Source organism: Bufo bufo, chromosome 10 (assembly GCF_905171765.1).
Source record: "Bufo bufo chromosome 10, aBufBuf1.1, whole genome shotgun sequence".
Lineage (NCBI taxonomy): Eukaryota > Metazoa > Chordata > Amphibia > Anura > Bufonidae > Bufo > Bufo bufo.
In genome coordinates this window covers 4,434,145-4,456,399 of record NC_053398.1, presented here as the reverse complement: position 1 = coordinate 4,456,399, position 22,255 = coordinate 4,434,145, and the positions used below count along the sequence as shown (strand labels likewise).

Genomic DNA, 22,255 nt, shown 5'->3' with positions numbered 1-22,255 from the left:
GAATTTCGGAGATGGGCAGCTGATTCGGGTTGGAATGATGCTGCACTCCGGAGTCAGTTCTGTCATGGTCTCTCAGAGAGATTGAAAGATGCGTTTGCTTTCCATGAGAGACCAACGTCCTTAGAGTCTGCCATGTCATTGGCGGTACGCCTTGACAGGCGTCTAAGAGAAAGAAACGAGACCTCTCTGTCCAGCCATTGTCAGTCTAGGGGCAGTGGTGCGGACTCATTCAGTGTGCAGGGGCCTCATCCTGTCTCGCTCCCCTCTGAGGAGGAGCCCATGCAGCTAGGTCGACTTGCCCCTGATAAAAGAGGATTTAGTCCTCAGAGTATGGTGTGTTTTTGTTGTGGGGGCATAGGTCATTTGGCAAATGTTTGTCCGTCTAGGAGATTCTTGAACTGTACTAAGAGTGATAATAAGAGAAAAACCTCAAAAGGTAAATCATCAAACTCTGCTTCATCTGCTACTTTGGGCAAAGTTGATGTAGGAATTGATGCTTTTCCTCTGACCTGCAGTTCCCGTTTTCTCCTGTCTGCCAGGGTGGCGCTAGAGAGCAAGGTCATTTCTTGTGAGATTTTTGTTGATAGTGGAGCGGCCGTCAATCTTATTGACACTCAATTTGTAGCCATGCATGGTTTTCAGGTTTGCACATTAGAAAAGGATATACCTGTTTTTGCTATTGACTCTGCTCCACTCTCACAGAGATCTCTGAAGGGCATTGTTCACAATATCCGGCTAGCTGTAGGTGACACTCATGTGGAGGATATATCTTGTTTTGTCCTTAACGGATTGCCTTCTCCTCTAGTTTTGGGGTTACCCTGGCTCACTAGACATAACCCCACTATTGATTGGCAAGGAAGGCAAATAAATGAGTGGAGTGACTTTTGTAGAGAGAATTGTCTCACAGCGACTTTTGCAGAGGTGTCTACTAAAACTGTGCCATCATTTCTCTCTGATTTCTCGGACGTGTTTTCCGAGAGCGGTGTTCAGGAGCTACCTCCTCACCGGGAGTTTGACTGTCCCACTAACCTCATTCCCGGCGCCAAGCTGCCAAAAGCACGCCTCTACAATCTCTCACAACCGGAAAGAATCGCAATGCGAACTTATATCTCCGAGAGTCTCGAGAAGGGGCATATTCGTCCCTCAAAGTCACCTGTGGCCGCGGGTTTTTTTTTTGTTAAAAAAAAAGATGGCTCTCTGAGACCTTGCCTAGATTTTAGGGAGCTGAACCGTATCACGATTCGCGATCCCTATCCCCTTCCTCTGATCCCGGACCTCTTCAACCAAATTGTTGGGGCCAAGGTGTTTTCCAAATTGGATTTGAGAGGCGCGTACAACCTGGTCAGGGTCAGAGAGGGGGATGAATGGAAAACGGCCTTTAATACCCCTAACGGGCATTTCGAGAATCTCGTTATGCCTTTCGGCCTGATGAATGCTCCGGCCGTCTTTCAGCATTTTGTTAATAGTATTTTCTACCATTTAATGGGGAAATTTGTATTGGTGTATCTTGATGATATTTTGATTTTTTCCCCTGATGTTCAGACCCATCAGGATCATCTTTTTCAGGTTCTGCAGATTCTGCAGGAAAATAAATTGTACGCCAAGCTGGAGAAATGTCTTTTTATGGTATCGGAGATTCAATTTCTGGGTTTTCTCCTCTCTGCTTCTGGTTTTCGCATGGATCCGGAGAAGGTCCGTGCTGTACTTGAGTGGGAGCTTCCTGAGAATCAGAAGGCATTGATGCGCTTTCTGGGTTTTGCGAACTATTACAGAAAGTTCATTTTGAATTATTCCTCTGTTGTCAAACCCCTCACTGACATGACAAAAAAGGGGGCGGATTTTTCCTCTTGGTCGGAGGAGGCGCTTGCAGCCTTTTCTAAGATTAAAGAGAGTTTTGCGTCTGCTCCCGTCTTGGTGCATCCCGATGTTTCCTTACCTTTTATTGTTGAGGTGGATGCTTCCGAGGTGGGTGTGGGTGCGGTTTTGTCCCAGGGCCCTTCTCCTGCCAAATGGCGACCCTGTGCCTTTTTCTCTAAAAAACTCTCCCCGGCAGAGAGAAACTATGATGTGGGAGATAGGGAGTTGTTGGCCATCAAGTTGGCTTTCGAGGAATGGCGCCATTGGTTGGAGGGGGCCAGGCACCCTATCACCGTTTTTACCGACCATAAGAATCTGGCATACTTGGAGTCGGCCAGGCGTATGAATCCGAGACAGGCCAGATGGTCTCTGTTCTTCTCCAGATTCAATTTTGTTGTTACATTCCGACCTGGGATAAAAAATGTGAAGGCTGATGCTCTCTCTCGCTGTTTTCCGGGAGGAGGAAACTCCGAGGACCCGGGTCCCATTTTGGCGGAGGGGGTAGTTGTTTCTGCTCTATATTCCGATTTGGAGGCCGAGGTCCAGGCTGCCCAGACTGAGGCACCTGCCCGTTGTCCTTCTGGGAAGTTGTTCGTGCCTCCTGAGCTACGTCACAAACTCTTTAAGGAGCATCATGATACGGTTCTTGCTGGTCACCCCGGGAGTAGAGCCACGGTAGATCTCATTGCTCAGAGATTTTGGTGGCCGGCTCTTCGTAAGTCGGTGGAGGGTTTTGTGCCTGCTTGTGAGACGTGCGCTCGCGCTAAGGTCCCTCGTTCACGGCCTTCAGGTTCCCTTCTCCCGTTACCCATACCTTCCCGTCCTTGGACACACCTGTCCATGGACTTTATCACGGATCTTCCTCGTTCCTCGGGGAAGTCGGTGATCCTGGTGGTGGTGGACCGTTTTAGCAAGATGGCTCATTTCGTACCTTTCCCTGGTTTACCCAATGCTAAAACGTTGGCGCAAGCTTTTGTCGACCATATTGTTAAATTGCACGGCATTCCCTCTGATATTGTTTCCGATAGAGGCACGCAGTTTGTGTCCAAGTTCTGGAAGGCTTTCTGTTCTCGCCTGGGGGTTCGGCTGTCCTTCTCTTCTGCTTTTCACCCGCAGTCGAATGGTCAGACTGAGCGCCTCAATCAGAATCTGGAGACATATTTGCGCTGTTTTGTGGCAGAGAACCAGGAGGATTGGTGTTCATTTCTCCCTCTTGCTGAGTTTGCTCTGAACAACCGTCGTCAGGAATCTTCTGATAAGTCACCATTCTTTGGTGCATATGGGTTCCATCCGCAGTTTGGGACATTCTCGGGAGGGGCTCTTTCTGGTTTACCTGAGGAGGAGAGATTTTCCTCGTCTTTGTCTACCATTTGGCAAAAGATTCAGAGTAATCTTAAAAAGATGAGTGAGAGGTATAGGCGTGTGGCTGATAAGAGACGTGTGCCTGGTCCGGACCTGAATGTGGGTGATCTGGTGTGGTTGTCTACAAGAAACATTAAACTGAAGGTTCCCTCCTGGAAATTGGGTCCCAAGTTTATTGGGCCTTATAAAATCTTGTCAGTCATCAATCCTGTTGCCTTCTGTCTTGATCTTCCACGGGTTTGGAAGATACATAATGTATTTCACAGATCTCTCTTAAAACCATATGTCCAGCCCACGGTACCCTCCTCTTTGCCTCCTCCTCCGATTTTGGTTGATGGCAATCTGGAGTTTGAGGTTTCCAGAATTGTGGACTCTCGCATTGTCCGCGGTTCTCTTCAGTACCTCGTTCATTGGAAGGGTTATGGTCCTGAGGAGAAGATGTGGGTTCCGGTGTCGGACATTAAAGCCACTAGCCTCATCAGGGCATTTCATAGGGCTCATCCTGAGAAGGTGGGTCCTGGGTGTCCGGAGTCCACCCGTAGAGGGGGGGGTACTGTCACTACCAGAGCTTTGGGACGTTCTCACAGCTCTGTTTCTCCACCCCTGTGATGATGTCACTACTAGAGCTGGGAGGAGTTCTCACTGCTCTGTTTACTTTTGGTTTCCTTCCTCCCAGCTGTTCCTCATGCGTTTGATTTCCCTCTCTTTATATAACCCCTCCTCCTATTGTAGGGCGTGGATTATAGTTCTCATTTCAGTGGTAGCTCTTGCTTTAGTATCTTCACTTGTAGCTATCAGTTCACTGGACCTGTGTTCTGCTGCAGCAAGCACTCCGGATATTGCCAGCTGTCCTTGGATCCGTCTTCTCTGCGGCTGCAACACCTTCAGCTAAGTGTACAGACATTGTTGTGTACCTGATTATTTTCTGACTGGATCTGAGGTGGCCACGGTTCCCTCCATATACTGAGTAGGGCACCGGTGGCCGTGCCCCTTCCACTATTGTAGGGGTTACAGTGGTCATCAGTCTTAGGCACGTGGGCATGCCTCGTTCCGCCATTTGGATCCGGGCATGTGCTTTAGCAGCATAGGGAGAGCTTTGAGGGTCGGACAGGGGTCACCCTTTATCCTCCCTAGTTTGGGTCCGGTCAGTAGCTCTTTTACTGTGTATACTATTGTTGCTCACATACAGCCGTGACAGTACCCTAAAATAGTACCAACAAAACTGCCACCCTCCCGTAGTTTCCAAAATGGGGTCACTTTTTTGGAGTTTCTACTCTAGGGGTGCATCAGGTGGGCTTCAAATGGGACATGGTGCAAAATCTGCCTTCCAAAAACCGTATGGCATTCCTTTCTTTCTGCACCCTGCCGTGTGCCCGTACAGCAGTTTACGACCACATATGGGGTGTTTCTGTAAACTACAGAATCAGGGCCATAAATAATGAGTTTTTTTTGGCAGTTAACCCTTGCTTTGTAACTGGAAAAAATTATATTAAAATGGAAAATTTGCCAAAAAATCTAAATTCTGAAATTTTAACACCATTTGCCATTAACTCTTGTGGAACACCTAAAAGGGTTAATGACGTTTATAAAATCAGTTTCGAATACCTTGAGGGGTGTAGTTTCTAGAATGGGGTCATTTTTGGGTGGTTTCTATTATGTAAGCCTCGCAAAGTGACTTCAGACCTGAACTGGTCCCTAAAAATTGGGTTTTTGACAATTTCTGAAAAATTTCAAGATTTGCTTCTAAACTTCTAAGATTTTTGGTTGCTCTATATTACACTTTTTGTGAGGCAAGATAACAAGAAATAGCTTTTTTGGCACTTTATTATTTTTATTATTTACAACATTCATCTGACAGGTTGAAAGGGTTAAACGGCTGACATCTGCACAGATGTCAGCCGTTTATACCAGAGTGTCAGCAATGTCAGGGACCGCGGGGATCAGAAACTGCAGCAAACCGCAGATCTGAATTGACCTGCGGTTTGCGGCGATCGGCGATACGGGGGGATCACATGACCCCCCCCTGGTGTTGTGACAGGATGCCGGCTGAATGATTTCAGCCAGCATCCTGTTCGGATTAACCCCCGCGGCGCCGCAATCGCGATTTAAACTTAGAACGTACCAGTATGCCCTGAGTCCTTAAGGGGTTAACAGTGACCCTCACAGCGCCCACCCCTTTAATAACAGTGACCTCCACAGTGCCCGTCCATTTAACAACAGTGGCCTCCACAGTGCCCACCCCTTTAAGCAGTAAACAAAAAATGGTTGGGTTGTTATGGAAAAAATATTTGTAAACTGGGATATTTAAAACGTAACCTTTACTAGGTCATTTAAAATATATAGTCACACTAGGTGAGAGACGACAAAGACAACAATAAATTCCTCCGCTGCATCAATTCTTATTCATATTCCATTAAGAACTAATAAAAAGAAAAGATGGGTGGATCTCACCTCGTCTGGGCGGGGTCCAACTGTGAAGGATGGTCCTGGCGGTGGTATAGCCGTGGACCAATGTGACCAGGTGCTGTTTGTGGTCCATCCATTTGGTTTAAACGAACAGCAAAACTTTTGCTGTTTTTTGTGACGTACATTTAAAGCTCAATAATTATGGAGGGATATTTACCGTGCCCCTCCTCTCATGATATGTGCCCAATTTATGGACGCATGAGATGGGATGATGGACAAGTAGTTAAATAATAGAGTGGGAATCCGCTACCCGCGGCTCCCATTCCCCTCTTCTATCCCTCCGCCCCTCCCCCATAAGTGCTCAGGATGATCCACAGACTAGACGCTGTCCCATCTGAGCATATGGGTTATGATGGTGGATACATCGCACTGTGTTCACATATAGTGCAATTGATAAGGAGTGGGCTCTTTTTCTGACTGGATAATGATCTCCAGTTCTAATGCTGTCACCCTTTAAACCATGAGCGCAAAGGACGCGATGGTGGAATCACCTAAAAAATAGCATTATAATATGATCATGCTCAGGTTTTCTGGCCTTAGAATCGGTCAGTACTTGAAAGGGGAGGAGCTTATGCACAGTGGTAATGCCATCTAATATCTGTAATGCGATTGTGCATTTATGAAAATGACAGGCAAGGCATCAAGTGCCTGCTACGGAGGCCAAGTGTCATGAGCCTAGCAGTTGCTATGCAACAGCAACGCTCTGACTTAGGCTCCGACCTCACTTCCGGTTTAGCCGCATCATGTGACGCTGACTTCCGGTCCGGTGGAACGCACGCGAGCGGCGTGCGTTCCACGTTGAAATACATGTGTTCCACGATACCTGGACAGGTGAGTCAATTGATCACGGGGGGCGTACACGTAGCGGAGGTAGAGGTATAAGAGGAGGCGACTAATGACCATTCAATGCTCACCCAAACTACTGTTGTGTTGGGTGAGACATGGACTGACAAGGGACACTTCCCCTGCATCAGTGAGGACAAGAGCTATCCTTTTCCTTGTCCAAAGAATACGAGGCCAAACTCACCTTGATTCTGAGTAAGTAAATTATGGCTGTTAACTAGCCACTTTGCATGCGGTGCTCATTAACTGGTGACCTGTATTGAGTGTCTGTTTATAACTTTTATTTGTAGTTGCCCTTGAATATACATACGGAGTCCCCTGATGATGTCCAGAAGTGACAGAAACATGGCATGTAGGGCGTTATAATTAGGGCTTATTAGGTATACAGACCCATACTGAGGGAAAGGCTCGGTGTGGGGTCGCCCCTGTCGGGGCGGCTGCTCCATTGTGGTAGGCAGGCTTGAGTCCCTATCCCCCTAGGTAGGCAGGAAAGCCACAATAGGGCCTTCTAGGATAAATATTGTGCCAACACCACAAACAGCACCTGGTCACATTGGTCCACGGCTATACCACCGCCAGGACCATCCTTCACAGTTGGACCCCGCCCAGACGAGGTGAGATCCACCCATCTTTTCTTTTTATTAGTTCTTAATGGAATATGAATAAGAATTGATGCAGCGGAGGAATTTATTGTTGTCTTTGTCGTCTCTCACCTAGTGTGACTATATATTTTAAATGACCTAGTAAAGGTTACGTTTTAAATATCCCAGTTTACAAATATTTTTTCTGCATGATTTGGGTGTAACTTTATACCACGTATAACTAACACTAAGAGTGGTATACACAATTTGTTTTATCCTTCGGGTTGTTATGGAAACCTGGAGTAAAACCGTGTTTATGGCAGTTGGGATTTGAAGAGAAAGACTTGCAGGCTTGTATTGGCTAATATGGGTCATTTTTTGAGAATATATCAGGAACGGTATGTCCTAGAGAGCTGAGACCCGGTCTAAAACCTTCCCGGTCACCTGATGTACCTGTGTGCCAAATTTGGTGAAGATCGGTCCAGTCGTTTGGTCGCGCATAAAGAAGACACACAGACAGACGTCTAGACAGACAGACAGAAATTCATTTTTATATATATGAGACTAGCAGACGGCCTCGGCTTCGCACGGGTATATTTAATCTATTTTATTTTATGTTTCTGTGTCGTAAAAAGATATCAACAGTTTCCATTATAACAGTGACCGCCCCTTTAACAGTGACCTCCACAGTGGCCGCCCCTTTAACAGAGACCTCCACAGTGGCCGCCCCTTTAACAGAGACTGCCCTTTCACAGTGGCCGCCCCTTAACAGAGACTGCCCTTTCACAGTGGCCGCCCCTTTAACAGAGACTGCCCTTTCACAGTGGCCGCCCCTTTAACAGAGACTGCCCTTTCACAGTGGCCGCCCCTTTAACAGAGACTGCCCTTTCACAGTGGCCGCCCCTTTAACAGAGACTGCCCTTTCACAGTGGCCGCCCCTTTAACAGAGACTGCCCTTTCACAGTGGCCGCCCCTTTAACAGAGACTGCCCTTTCACAGTGGCCGCCCCTTTAACAGAGACTGCCCTTTCACAGTGGCCGCCCCTTTAACACAGACTGCCCTTTCACAGTGGCCGCCCCTTAACAGAGACTGCCCTTTCACAGTGGCCGCCCCTTTAATAGAGACTGCCCTTTCACAGTGGCCGCCCCTTAACAGAGACTGCCCTTTCACAGTGGCCGCCCCTTTAACAGAGACTGCCCTTTCACAGTGGCCGCCCCTTTAACAGAGAGTGCCCTTTCACAGTGGCCGCCCCTTAACAGAGACTGCCCTTTCACAGTGGCCGCCCCTTTAACAGAGACTGCCCTTTCACAGTGGCCGCCCCTTAACAGAGACTGCCCTTTCACAGTGGCCGCCCCTTTAACAGAGACTGCCCTTTCACAGTGGCCGCCCCTTTAACAGAGACTGCCCTTTCACAGTGGCCGCCCCTTTAACAGAGACTGCCCTTTCACAGTGGCCGCCCCTTTAACAGAGACTGCCCTTTCACAGTGGCCGCCCCTTTAACAGAGACTGCCCTTTCACAGTGGCCGCCCCTTAACAGAGACTGCCCTTTCACAGTGGCCGCCCCTTTAACAGAGACTGCCCTTTCACAGTGGCCGCCCCTTAACAGAGACTGCCCTTTCACAGTGGCCGCCCCTTTAACAGAGACTGCCCTTTCACAGTGGCCGCCCCTTTAACAGAGACTGCCCTTTCACAGTGGCCGCCCCTGTAAGCAGTAAAGAAAAATGTCTGGGTTGTTATGGAAACCTGGAGTAAAACTGTGTTTATTGCAGTTGGGATTTGAAGAGAAAGACTTGCAGGCTTGTATTGGCTAATGTGGGTTATTTTTGGGGAATATCTCTGGAACGGTACGTAACCCTAACCCTAACCCGGTCTAAAACCTTCCCGGACACCTGATGTACCTGTTTGGTGAAATTTGGTGAAGATCGGTCCAGTCGTTTGACAGAAATTCATTTTTATATATATAAGAGATAATGCATTAATTCCAGAGCAGAGCACATGCTCCTCCGAGTAGATAACATCACATTACCATTATATGATCCTGATGTGAGAGACGACTTACCTCCAGTGACCCATAGGGTTCTCTGCTGAGAGCTTGGTTCTGTCAGTGCCGGGTGTGATACACGCACAGAGAATTCTGCTCCGTTATCTTCAGAAAAGCTGGGGGTGATGTGAATAGAACACTGACAGCTGTACGTGGAAAGTCTACGCCATGAAATACAGCGCAGAAGACGGGATCTATTGGGTTTTATATCTGCCTTCATCTCCAGGCCTAGGGGCCTCTGTGTGGGGTTGACATCCCCATTCATCAGCCTCTGCTCCTCCGGATCATCCAGCCTCACTCGGGTCAAGTCTCTGGACCTCCAGGTGTGGACCTCCTTCATCTCCCCTCCACGTCTCTTCAGACATAAAGAGATCTTCAGATCATTAGGCTTGAAGTTTGTAATCTGACAGGTCAGGGTCGTCCTGCTCATGTCAATCAGTGGCTCGCTGACGGTGATCTCAGAAACGCTGGGGGGTTCTGTAGGAGACAAAGACAAAACCGCACAATAGACCAGGAATTAGGGTTGTTGCGGGTATCGAAGGAGCACAGGGGAGGAGGAGTCCCTCTCTCCCTCCCCCATGTGCGCCGCTGCCAATAAGAAGAAAGAGGGGCAGAGAATGGGCGGGCGCACTGCGCCACCAATGAAAGTTAAAGAGAACCTGCCACCTAAAAAAACGCCTCCCAAACCACCAGCAGTATGTTTCTAAAGATCCTTTTCTCCTCCGGCCAGATGCACCAAAATCTTGAAAAACAAACTTTAATCCCTTGCACGCAATATGTAACAGCAGAGTTCGAAGTCAAGGGGGCAGCGGCCTCCTCGCTTCAAGTCAAGATAACCACGCCCCCTTTCCCTGCCCCTTCGCTTTTAATTGAAAGCCAGCTGATAGTTTTTGTCTGTATAGCAAAGCCGTCTGAAGTCTCACACATGAGCCCTGACGTCTCCATTAACGTGCCTGCACATTGCTGTATACCGCTGTTAGGTAGTTTTCAGCGGCTTAATTGGGTGTGAGTGCGCGTCAGAACGTTCACGTGCGCGGCTGTCAATCAGAGGTGAAGGGGCAGGGAAAGAGGGCGTGGTTATCCTGACTTGAAGCGAGGAGGCCGCTGCCCCCTTGACTTCAAACTCTGCTGTTACATAGCGCGTGCAGGGGATTAAAGTTAGTTTTTCAAGATTTTGCAGGAAGAAAAGGATCTTCAGAAACATACTGCTGGCTACTTTAAGGTAATGCTGGTGGTTTGGGAGGCGTTTTTAGGTGACCGGTTCCCTCGTTTAATACAAATACAGGTGCCATCAGCAGAATCACATAGCCTCGATTAGCGGCAGTTAACCCCTCAGGTGCTAACTGCTGCTGATCGCAGCTCCCAGCTATGTGATTCTGCTGCCGGCACCTGTATTAAAGGTAATTATCATTGGTGGCGCAGTGCCCCCCCCCCCCCTAGTATTAAAATCATTGGTGGCAGTGGCCACAGAGTCCCCTCCTCATTGGTGGCAGTGGCAGCTTCTGATCAGAGCCCCAGCAGTGTAATCCTGGGGCTCCGATCAGTTACCATGGCAGCCAGGACGCTACTGAAGCCCTGGCTGCCATAGTCAGCTCCCTGCTGCTGTGTGTACTATGCACCGGGCAGCAGGGAGAGTGTGAAGTCCTATTCACCCTGATAGAGCTCTATTAGGGTGAATAGGACAAGGGATTAAAAGATCCCAGGTTCTGGCCCCTAGGGGGGGAAATAGTTATTAAATAAACTGTAAAAAAAAAAGTTTAAGTAAAAAAAAAATATATTAAGAATAAATCACCCCCTTTCCCAATTTTACATATAAAATATATAAACAATAAATAAATAAATAAACAAATCACATATCGCCACGTCCAAAAATTTAAATATAAAAAAAAAAATCTTCTATGTGGTGAACGCCGGAACAAAAACAAAAAAACTAAAAACTGCGCAATTCGCCATTTTTTTTAATGTGGCATGCATGCGACTTTTTGGGCGTTTTATTTTTTTCACATGGTATCGGGTATTGCAATACTTTTTTATGGTATCGAAATCAAATTAAAATTTTGGTATCACAACAACCCTACCAGGAACCATCACAACCAGTGAGCACATACTGAGCGAATGGTAAATCTGCCGGGATGAAGGGCGATGTATGATGGTGGATCCATCACAGCGTAACTAGATCCAGGAAAGTTCATAAGTAGGGATGAGCGAACTTTGTGTTTCAAATTCGACGTACAAGGTTCAGGTTATTTAAGAATTCCGTTATGGATTCCGCTACCACGGACCATATAAGTTATGGTCCATGGTAGCGGAATCTAAAACGGAATTCTTAGATAACCCGAACCTTGTATGCTGTATGCTGAACTTGGCACACAAAGTTCGCTCAACACTATTCATAAGAAAAGGTATAGGGTAAAGAATATCCAAAAACCTGTTAATTAAATGTATACTAATGCCAGAAGCCTGACTAATAAAACTGGTGAACTGGAAGTAGTAAAGTGTGAGGAGGACTATAACATAGTGGGAATAACAGAGACACAGCTAGATGATAGCTATGACAGTGGGAATAAAAGAGACACAGCTAGATGATAGCTATGACAGTGGGAATAACTGAGACACAGCTGGATGATAGATATGACAGTGGGAATAAAAGAGACACAGCTAGATGATAGCTATGACAGTGGGAATAACTGAGACACAGCTGGATGATAGATATGACAGTGGGAATAACTGAGACACAGCTGGATGATAGCTATGACAGTGGGAATAACAGACATGGCTGGATGATAGCTATGACAGTGGGAATAACTGAGACACGCCTGGATAAGAGCTATGACTGGGCAGTTAACTTACAGGGTTATAGTCTATTTAGAAAGGACTGTGAAAACTGGAGAGGGAGAGGGGTTCTCCTTTATGTAAAATCCTGTCTAAAGCCCACACTCCAGAAAGATATAAGTGAGGGACACTGGTTAGAAATACATGGAGGCAAAAACAATAATAAAATACTGAAAGGAGTTTGTTATAAGCCGCCTAATATACCAGAGTCCTCAGAAAATCTACTACTAAACGAGATAGATGAGGCGGCAAATCATAATGAGGTTATTATGGGGGAACTCCACAGATATCGACTGGGAAACTGAAAGGTGTAGCTCTCATAAAAAGACCCAACTAGAGGCACTTAGTACTAACCAATAGACCTGACAGAACAACAGATGTCCATGTCGGGGGACACCTGGGTAATAGAGACTACAAAATAATAATCTTCCAATTGTCATTTTAAAAGAGGGTTTCTACAGGGAGGCACAAAAATACCAAACTTCAAAAAAGTACATATGTTATGGGAACAAAAGGATGAGGAACAAGAAAAAACCAACATGGATAAATAGAACTGTAAAGGAAGCAATAAATGACAAAAAGATAGAATATGTAAAAGACAAATAAAAGCAGCCGAACTAGAGACAGAGATTTATTGCCAAAGAGAGTAAAACTAACTCTAAAATGTTCTTTTATATAAATGGTAAACAGTATAATTATGAAGGTGTCGGCCCTTTACAGAGTGATAAGAGGGGAATTGCAGAGAGCGATGAGGAGAAGGCAAAGCTTTTTAATGTTTTTTTATCCACTGTATTCACTGAGGAAAATAAACTGATGAAAGATTTCACGTTTATAGTGCCCTGTCTGAAGAAGTACAGCAGCGTCTTAAAAAGATAAAAATAGACAAAATTGCCAGGACCAGATGGCATACACCCCCGTATCCTAAGAGAATTAAGTAATGTTATAGCCAGACCCTTATTTCTGATATTTAAGGACTCTATATTAACAAGGAGCGTTCCACTTGGTTGGCGCATAGCAAATGTGGTGCCAATATTCAAAAAGGGGTCAAAAACAGAGCCCAGAAACTATAGGCCAGTAAGTTTAACATCTGTTGTGGGTAAGGGCTCTTTCACACTTGCGTTGTCCGGATACGTCGTGCACTCCATTTGCCGGAGGTGCCCGCCGGATCCGGAAAAACGCAAGTGAACTGAAAGCATTTGAAGACGGATCCGTCTTCAAAATGCGTTCAGTGTTACTATGGCAGCCAGGACGCTATTAAAGTCCTGGTTGCCATAGTAGTAGTGGGGAGCAGTATACTTACAGTCCGTGCGGCTCCCGGGGCGCTCCAGAATGACGTCAGAGCGCCCCATGCGCATGGATGACGTGATCCATGCGAGCACGTCATCCATGCGCGTGGGGCGCCCTGACGTCACTCTGAAGCTCCCCGGGAGCCGCACGGACGGTAAGTATACTGCTCCCCCGCTCCCCACTACACTTTACCATGGCTGCCAGGACTTTAGTGTCATGGCAGCCATGGTAACCATTCAGAAAAAGCTAAACGTCGGATCCGGCAATGCGCCGAAACGACGTTTAGCTTAAGGCCGGATCCGGATTAATGCCTTTCAATGGGCATTAATTCCGGATCCGGCCTTGCGCAAGTGTTCAGGATTTTTGGCCGGAGCAAAAAGCGCAGCATGCTGCGGTATTTTCTCCGGCCAAAAAACGTTCCGGTCCGGAACTGAAGACATCCTGATGCATCCTGAACGGATTTCTCTCCATTCAGAATGCATTAGGATAAAACTGATCAGGATTCTTCCGGCATAGAGCCCCGACGACGGAACTCTATGCCGGAAGAAAAGAACGCTAGGGTGTGAAAGAGCTCTAAACTGTTTGAAGGTTTTCTAAGAGATGCTATCTTGGAGTACCTCAATGCAAATAAGCAAATAATGCCATATCAGCATGGCTTTGTGAGGGATCGGTCATGTTAAACTAATTTAATCAGTTTCTATGAGGAGGTAAGTTCTAGACTTGACCGCGGAGAGTCAATGGATGTCGTATATCTGGACTTCTCCAAAGCATTTGACACTGTACCACATAAAAGGTTAGTATATAAAATGAGAATGCTCGGACTGGGAGAAAACGTCTGTATGTGGGTAAGTAACCGGCTGAGAGATAGAAAACAGAGGGTGGTTATTAACGGTACACACTCAGATTGGGTCACTGTCACTAGTGGGGTACCACAGGAATCAGTATTGGAGGGGTCACTGTCACTAGTGGGGTACCTTAGGGGTCAGTATTGGAGGGGTCACTGTCACTAGAGGGGTACCACAGGGGTCAGTATTGGAGGGGTCCCTGTCACTAGTGGGGTACCACAGGGGTCAGTATTGGAGGGGTCACTGTCACTAGAGGGGTACCACAGGGGTCAGTATTGGAGGGGTCCCTGTCACTAGTGGGGTACCACAGGGGTCAGTATTGGCCCTATTCTCTTCAATATATTTATTAATGATCTTGTAGAAGGCTTGCACAGTAAAATATAAATTTTTGCACATGACACTAAACTGTGTAAAGTAATTAATACACTACAGAGGACAGTATACTGTATATACACTACAGAGGACAGTATACTGTATATACACTACAGAGGACAGTATACTGTATATATACTACAAAGGACAGTACACTGTATATATACTACGGAGGACAGTACACTGTATATATACTACGGAGGACTGTACACTGTATATATACTACGGAGGACTGTACACTGTATATATACTACAGAGGACAGTACACTGTATATATACTACAGAGGACAGTACACTGTATATATACTACAGAGGACAGTATACTGTATATACACTACAGAGGACAGTACACTGTATATATACTACAGAGGACAGTACACTGTATATATACTACAGAGGACAGTACACTGTATATATACTACAGAGGACAGTACACTGTATATATACTACAGAGGACAGTACACTGTATATATACTACAGAGGACAGTACACTGTATATATACTACAGAGGACAGTACACTGTATGTATACTACAGAGGACAGTACACTGTATGTATACTACAGAGGACAGTACACTGTATATATACTACAGAGGACAGTATACTGTATATATACTACAGAGGACAGTATACTGTATATACTACAGAGGACAGTACACTGTATATATACTACAGAGGACAGTATACTGTGTATATATACTACAGCGGACAGTATACTGTATATATACTACAGCGGACAGTATACTGTATATATACTACAGAGGACTGTACACTGTATATATATACTACAGCGGACAGTATACTGTATATATACTACAGAGGACAGTACACTGTATGTATACTACAGAGGACAGTATACTGTATATACACTACAGAGGACTGTACACTGTATATATACTACAGAGGACAGTACACTGTATATATACTACAGAGGACAGTACACTGTATGTATACTACAGAGGACAGTATACTGTATATACACTACAGAGGACTGTACACTGTATATATACTACAGAGGACAGTACACTGTATATATACTACAGAGGACAGTACACTGTATGTATACTACAGAGGACAGTATACTGTATATACTACAGAGGACAGTATACTGTATATATACTACAGAGGACAGTACACTGTATATATACTACAGAGGACAGTATACTGTGTATATATACTACATGCGGACAGTATACTGTATATATACTACAGCGGACAGTATACTGTATATATACTACAGCGGACAGTATACTGTATTTATACTACAGCGGACAGTATACTGTATATATACTACAGAGGACAGTATACTGTATATATACTACAGCGGACAGTATACTGTCGGTAAATAGGATTCAGCAGGAGGGAGGAGAATCCAGCCAAGTGGAACAGAGGCTCAATACAAATAAGAAATATTATTTATATTGCAAGGTTAAATCATGTTTCTTCAATCCCTTCGGTATACAAGTTTTCCTTCACTTCATTATCTAGTATCCTGGACAGCGTGCACTCCCTGTACTGTTGCTATTATACTGCAGATTATACTTCCTTGATCCTGGGTGTGAGATCAGAATGTCCGCAGCATTGCGATCCGTGGAAGAATATGAGGATCAGCTGAGAAAAATGTACAATATTTTCAACACACCTGATAAACCTGAGTTTGGCGAAATGGATCTTAAAATCAAAATGACATCATTGGAGAGACTTCTCACCAAGGAATTACGTACATGGTGGGATCTGACCTCTTTGAAAAGGTACCTTGATAAAAATATGTTACCTCGGGGTTTGCGCATAAAAAAGAAGCCCACCACTACGTATTCCGATGTTTTTACTACAGAGTGGCATGATATATTAACGGAGTGTTCCTTTAAATTGATGCGGTTAATTGTCACTCATGAGGAGGCCGCACTGAAGGAAATCCATGATGAAATGAAAACACTACAAGAAGGAATTGTGTGTTATGAATTCGAACCCAATTTCATCAGTATTGATTTGAAATTAAAGGAGAGCCTTAATGAATTTGAGAAGAGTCTTATGGACTTTAAACTATCTTTTGGACTATAGTATCAATACAGTATATACGTGGTCCAACAGTAGATCGGGTAACCCCCGCTCTATTCTGAAGAGGTTAAATCGATCAAGAGGCAAGCGGGACTCTAGGGTATCTTTTAGTTCAATTGAAGCCGACTCACATGACTCGGTTCCTGATTTGGTCGGAGATCCGGGAGTCTCCGATTTCTCTATGGAAGAAGGTTCAGCGGGTCATAGCCCAGCAGTAAAGGAGAATACATGTCATAAGATATTGGCAAAAAACGCAGGGCGGGGAGAAAGCACCATACAAGACCGACTGCTCGCTGCAAATAGTGACTGAAGATATTTAGGTAATTAACCTTTCATCTAAAATTATTTCGTCAGTACAGGAACAAGTTCTGTGTAAAGGTCTTTCATTTTCCCCGTAAAAACATCCAATAAAAATTTCCAGGAATTAGTTAAGAAAGATCTCTGTTCTTTGAAAAATCCTATTAGACATAAGTCATAATAAGAATTTATCTAGAGAAGAGTATGCAGCTCTAGTGAATCTATAAAATATGAAGGATGCCGTTATACGTAAGGCTGATAAGGGGGAGCAGTGGTGTTACTAGATAGTGAGGTTTATAAAATGCTAATTAACAGTATGTTGAAAGATAAGAACACCTATTCACCACTGGCAACGAACCCCCTCCCCCACTATCAAACTAAGTTGTATGACATCCTTCAGGAAGGAGTGTGTTTGGGTGTTCTGTCTGAGAAAGAAAGGGAATTTATATATGTGGAACACCCTAGCACACCTATTTTTCATGCTCTGACTAAGGTGCACAAGGAGGGTTTTCCTCCACCATTAAGACCTATAGTGGCGGGGATAGGGTCATACTCCGAACGACTTTCAGAGTAAGTCGATTCCCTGCTGCAACCCCTTGTGCCCCTTATACCTGTATATCTTAACCCCTGAGGGACCAGGCTCATTTTCACCTTAAGGACCAGGCCATTTATTGCAAATCTGACCAATGTCACTTTATGTGGTGATAACTCTAAAACGCTTTGACTTATCCAGGCCGTTCTGAGATAGTTTTTTCGTCACATATTGTACTTCATGACACTGGTAATATGGAGTAAAAATAAATTTCATTTTTATTTATAAAAAAAATACCAAATTTACCAAAAATTAGCAAATTTCCAAGTTTCAATTTCTCTACTTCTATAATACATAGTAATGCCTACAAAAATAGTTATTACTTTACATTCCCCATATGTCTACTTCATGTTAGGATCATTTTGGGAATGACATTTTATTTTTTGGGGACGTTACAAGGCTTAGAAGTTTAGAAGCAAATCTTGGCATTTTTTGCAGAAGTTTTCAAAAACCCACTTTTTAAGGACCAGTTCAGGTCTGAAGTCACTTTGTGAGATGCTGTGGCATGACCTCAAGAAAGCGATTAACACCAGACATCTCAAGAATATTGCTGAACTGACATATTTTCAGTTGTTTCACACTTGTTTGTTATGTATATAATTCCACATGTGTTAATTCATAGTTTTGATGCCTTCAGTGTGAATCTACAATTTTCATAGTCATGAAAATAAAGAAAACTCTTTGCATGAGAAGGTGTGTCCAAACTTTTGGTCTGTACTGTGTGTATATATATATATATATATATATATATATATATACACACACACACACACTACAGAGGACAGTATACTGTGTATATTGTGACACAGTAAAGGGAGTTGTATGGGGAGGCAGGTAATTTCCTCCCAGTATGTGCTGCTGGACTGATTAGCGGCCAGGTGGGGTCAAACACCGGACTGGACTCATGTGCCGGTCCGGGTTTTGACAACACCTATCTGCCTTAAAAAGACATCTGGGTTCAGCAGAAAGGATCTCTGTATTGGGACCTGAGGCTTTGTGCCGTGCTGGAGGTCCGAGACCAGTGTGAGGGGAAACAGGCCGCCTAAAGCCTGCTCATGGAGTCTGAGGCAGAACTGCCAGCTCGGTGTGAACTAACACCAAAACCAAAAGGTGACTTTTTGTTTATGAACTTGCCAAGAGTGTGAATAAACACTGAACTGTTTGATTTAAGAACTGGTTGGTGCCTCTATACTGCGTCCGCTTATCCTGTCTACCAGAGCGAATCCCCACAATATATACACTACAGAGGACAGTATACTGTGTGTGTGTATATATATATATATACACACACTACAGAGGACAGTATACTGTATATATACACACACTAGAGGACAATATACTGTATATATATATATATATATATATATACACACACTCTACAGTGGACAGTATACTGTATATATACTACAGAGGACAGTATACTGTATATATACTACAGAGGACAGTATACTGTATATATACTACAGAGGACAGTATACTGTATATATACTACAGAGGACAGTATACTGTATATATACTACAGAGGACAGAATACTGTATATATACACTACAGAGGACAGTATACTGTATATATACACACACTAGAGGACAATATACTGTATATATATATATATATATATATATACACACTCTACAGTGGACAGTATACTGTATATATACTACAGAGGACAGTATACTGTATATATACTACAGAGGACAGTATACTGTATAAATACACTACAGAGGACAGTATACTGTATATATACTACAGAGGACAGTATACTGTATATACACTACAGAGGACTGTATAAATACACACACACACACACACCAGAGGACAGTATACTGTATATATACTACAGAGGACAGTATACTGTATATATACTACAGAGGACAGTATACTGTATATATACTACAGAGGACAGTATACTGTATATATACTACAGAGGACAGTATACTGTATATATATACTACAGAGGACAGTATACTGTATATATATACTACAGAGGACAGTATACTGTATATATACTACAGAGGACAGTATACTGTATAAATACACACACACACCAGAGGACAGTATACTGTATATATACTACAGAGGACAGTATACTGTATATATACTACAGAGGACAGTATACAGTATATATACTACAGAGGACAGTATACTGTATAAATACACTACAGAGGACAGTATACTGTATAAATACACACACACACACACAACAGAGGACAGTATACTGTATATATACTACAGAGGACAGTATACTGTATATATATATACACTACAGAGGACAGTATACTATATATATATACTACAGAGGACAGTATCCTGTATATATACTACAGAGGACAGTATCCTGTATATATACTACAGAGGACAGTATCCTGTATATATACTACAGAGGACAGTATACTGTATATATACTACAGAGGACAGTATACTATATATATATACACACACTACAGAGGACAGTATACTGTATATATACTACAGAGGACAGTATACTGTATATATACTACAGAGGACAGTATACTGTATATATACTACAGAGGACAGTATACTATATATATATACACTACAGAGGACAGTATACTGTATATATACTACAGAGGACAGTATACTATATATATATACACTACAGAGGACAGTATACTGTATATATACACACACACACACACACACACCAGAGGACAGTATACTGTATATATACTACAGAGGACAGTATACTGTATATATACTACAGAGGACAGTATACTGTATATATACTACAGAGGATAGTATACTGTATATATACACTACAGAGGACAGTATACTGTATATATACTACAGAAGACAGTATACTGTATATATATACTACAGAGGACAGTATACTGTATATATACTACAGAGGATAGTATACTGTATATATACACTACAGAGGACAGTATACTGTATATATACTACAGAAGACAGTATACTATATATATATACACTACAGAGGACAGTATACTGTATATATACACACACACACACACACCAGAGGACAGTATACTGTATATATACTACAGAGGACAGTATACTGTATATATACTACAGAGGACAGTATACTGTATAAATACACTACAGAGGACAGTATACTGTATATATACTACAGAGGACAGTATACTATATATATACTACAGAGGACAGTACACTGTATATATACTACAGAGGACAGTATACTGTATAAATACACTACAGAGGACAGTATACTGTATATATACTACAGAGGACTGTATACTGTATATATACTACAGAGGACAGTACACTGTATATATACTACAGAGGACAGTATACTGTATAAATACACTACAGAGGACAGTATACTGTATATATATATATACTACAGAGGACAGTATACTGTATATACACTACAGAGGACAGTATACTGTATATATATACTACAGAGCACAGTATACTGTATATACACTACAGAGGACAGAATACTGTATATATACTACAGAGGACAGTATACTGTATATATACACACACTAGAGGACAATATACTGTATATATATATATATATCTACACACTCTACAGTGGACAGTATACTGTATAAATACACACACACACACACAACAGAGGACAGTATACTGTATATATACTACAGAGGACAGTATACTGTATAAATACACTACAGAGGACAGTATACTGTATAAATACACACACACAACAGAGGACAGTATACTGTATATATACTACAGAGGACAGTATACTGTATATATATATATATATATATATACACACACACTACAGTGGACAGTATCCTGTATATATACTACAGAGGACAGTATACTATATATATATACACACACTACAGAGGACAGTATACTGTATATATACTACAGAGGACAGTATACTGTATATATACTACAGAGGACAGTATACTGTATATATACTACAGAGGACAGTATACTATATATATATACACTACAGAGGACAGTATACTGTATATATACTACAGAGGACAGTATACTATATATATATACACTACAGAGGACAGTATACTGTATATATACACACACACACACACACCAGAGGACAGTATACTGTATATATACTACAGAGGACAGTATACTGTATATATACTACAGAGGACAGTATACTGTATATATACTACAGAGGATAGTATACTGTATATATACACTACAGAGGACAGTATACTGTATATATACTACAGAAGACAGTATACTGTATATATATACTACAGAGGACAGTATACTGTATATATACTACAGAGGATAGTATACTGTATATATACACTACAGAGGACAGTATACTGTATATATACTACAGAAGACAGTATACTATATATATATACACTACAGAGGACAGTATACTGTATATATACACACACACACACACACACCAGAGGACAGTATACTGTATATATACTACAGAGGACAGTATACTGTATATATACTACAGAGGACAGTATACTGTATAAATACACTACAGAGGACAGTATACTGTATATATACTACAGAGGACAGTATACTATATATATACTACAGAGGACAGTACACTGTATATATACTACAGAGGACAGTATACTGTATAAATACACTACAGAGGACAGTATACTGTATATATACTACAGAGGACTGTATACTGTATATATACTACAGAGGACAGTACACTGTATATATACTACAGAGGACAGTATACTGTATAAATACACTACAGAGGACAGTATACTGTATAAATACACACACACACACAACAGAGGACAGTATACTGTATATATACTACAGAGGACAGTATACTGTATAAATACACTACAGAGGACAGTATACTGTATAAATACACACACACACACAACAG

At 42.9% G+C, this 22,255-nt stretch overlaps 1 protein-coding gene across 1 annotated transcript in view; it reads right to left on the bottom strand.

Annotated features, from left to right (window-relative positions):
- The window catches only part of LOC120980495, a 105,240-nt gene that overhangs the window by 39,514 nt on the left and 43,471 nt on the right, over positions 1-22,255 (bottom strand). The window contains exon 6 of the mRNA XM_040409631.1: positions 9,169-9,627. Within this exon, the coding sequence (XP_040265565.1) occupies positions 9,169-9,627 (459 nt within the window). The remainder of the gene's footprint in view (positions 1-9,168; positions 9,628-22,255) is intronic.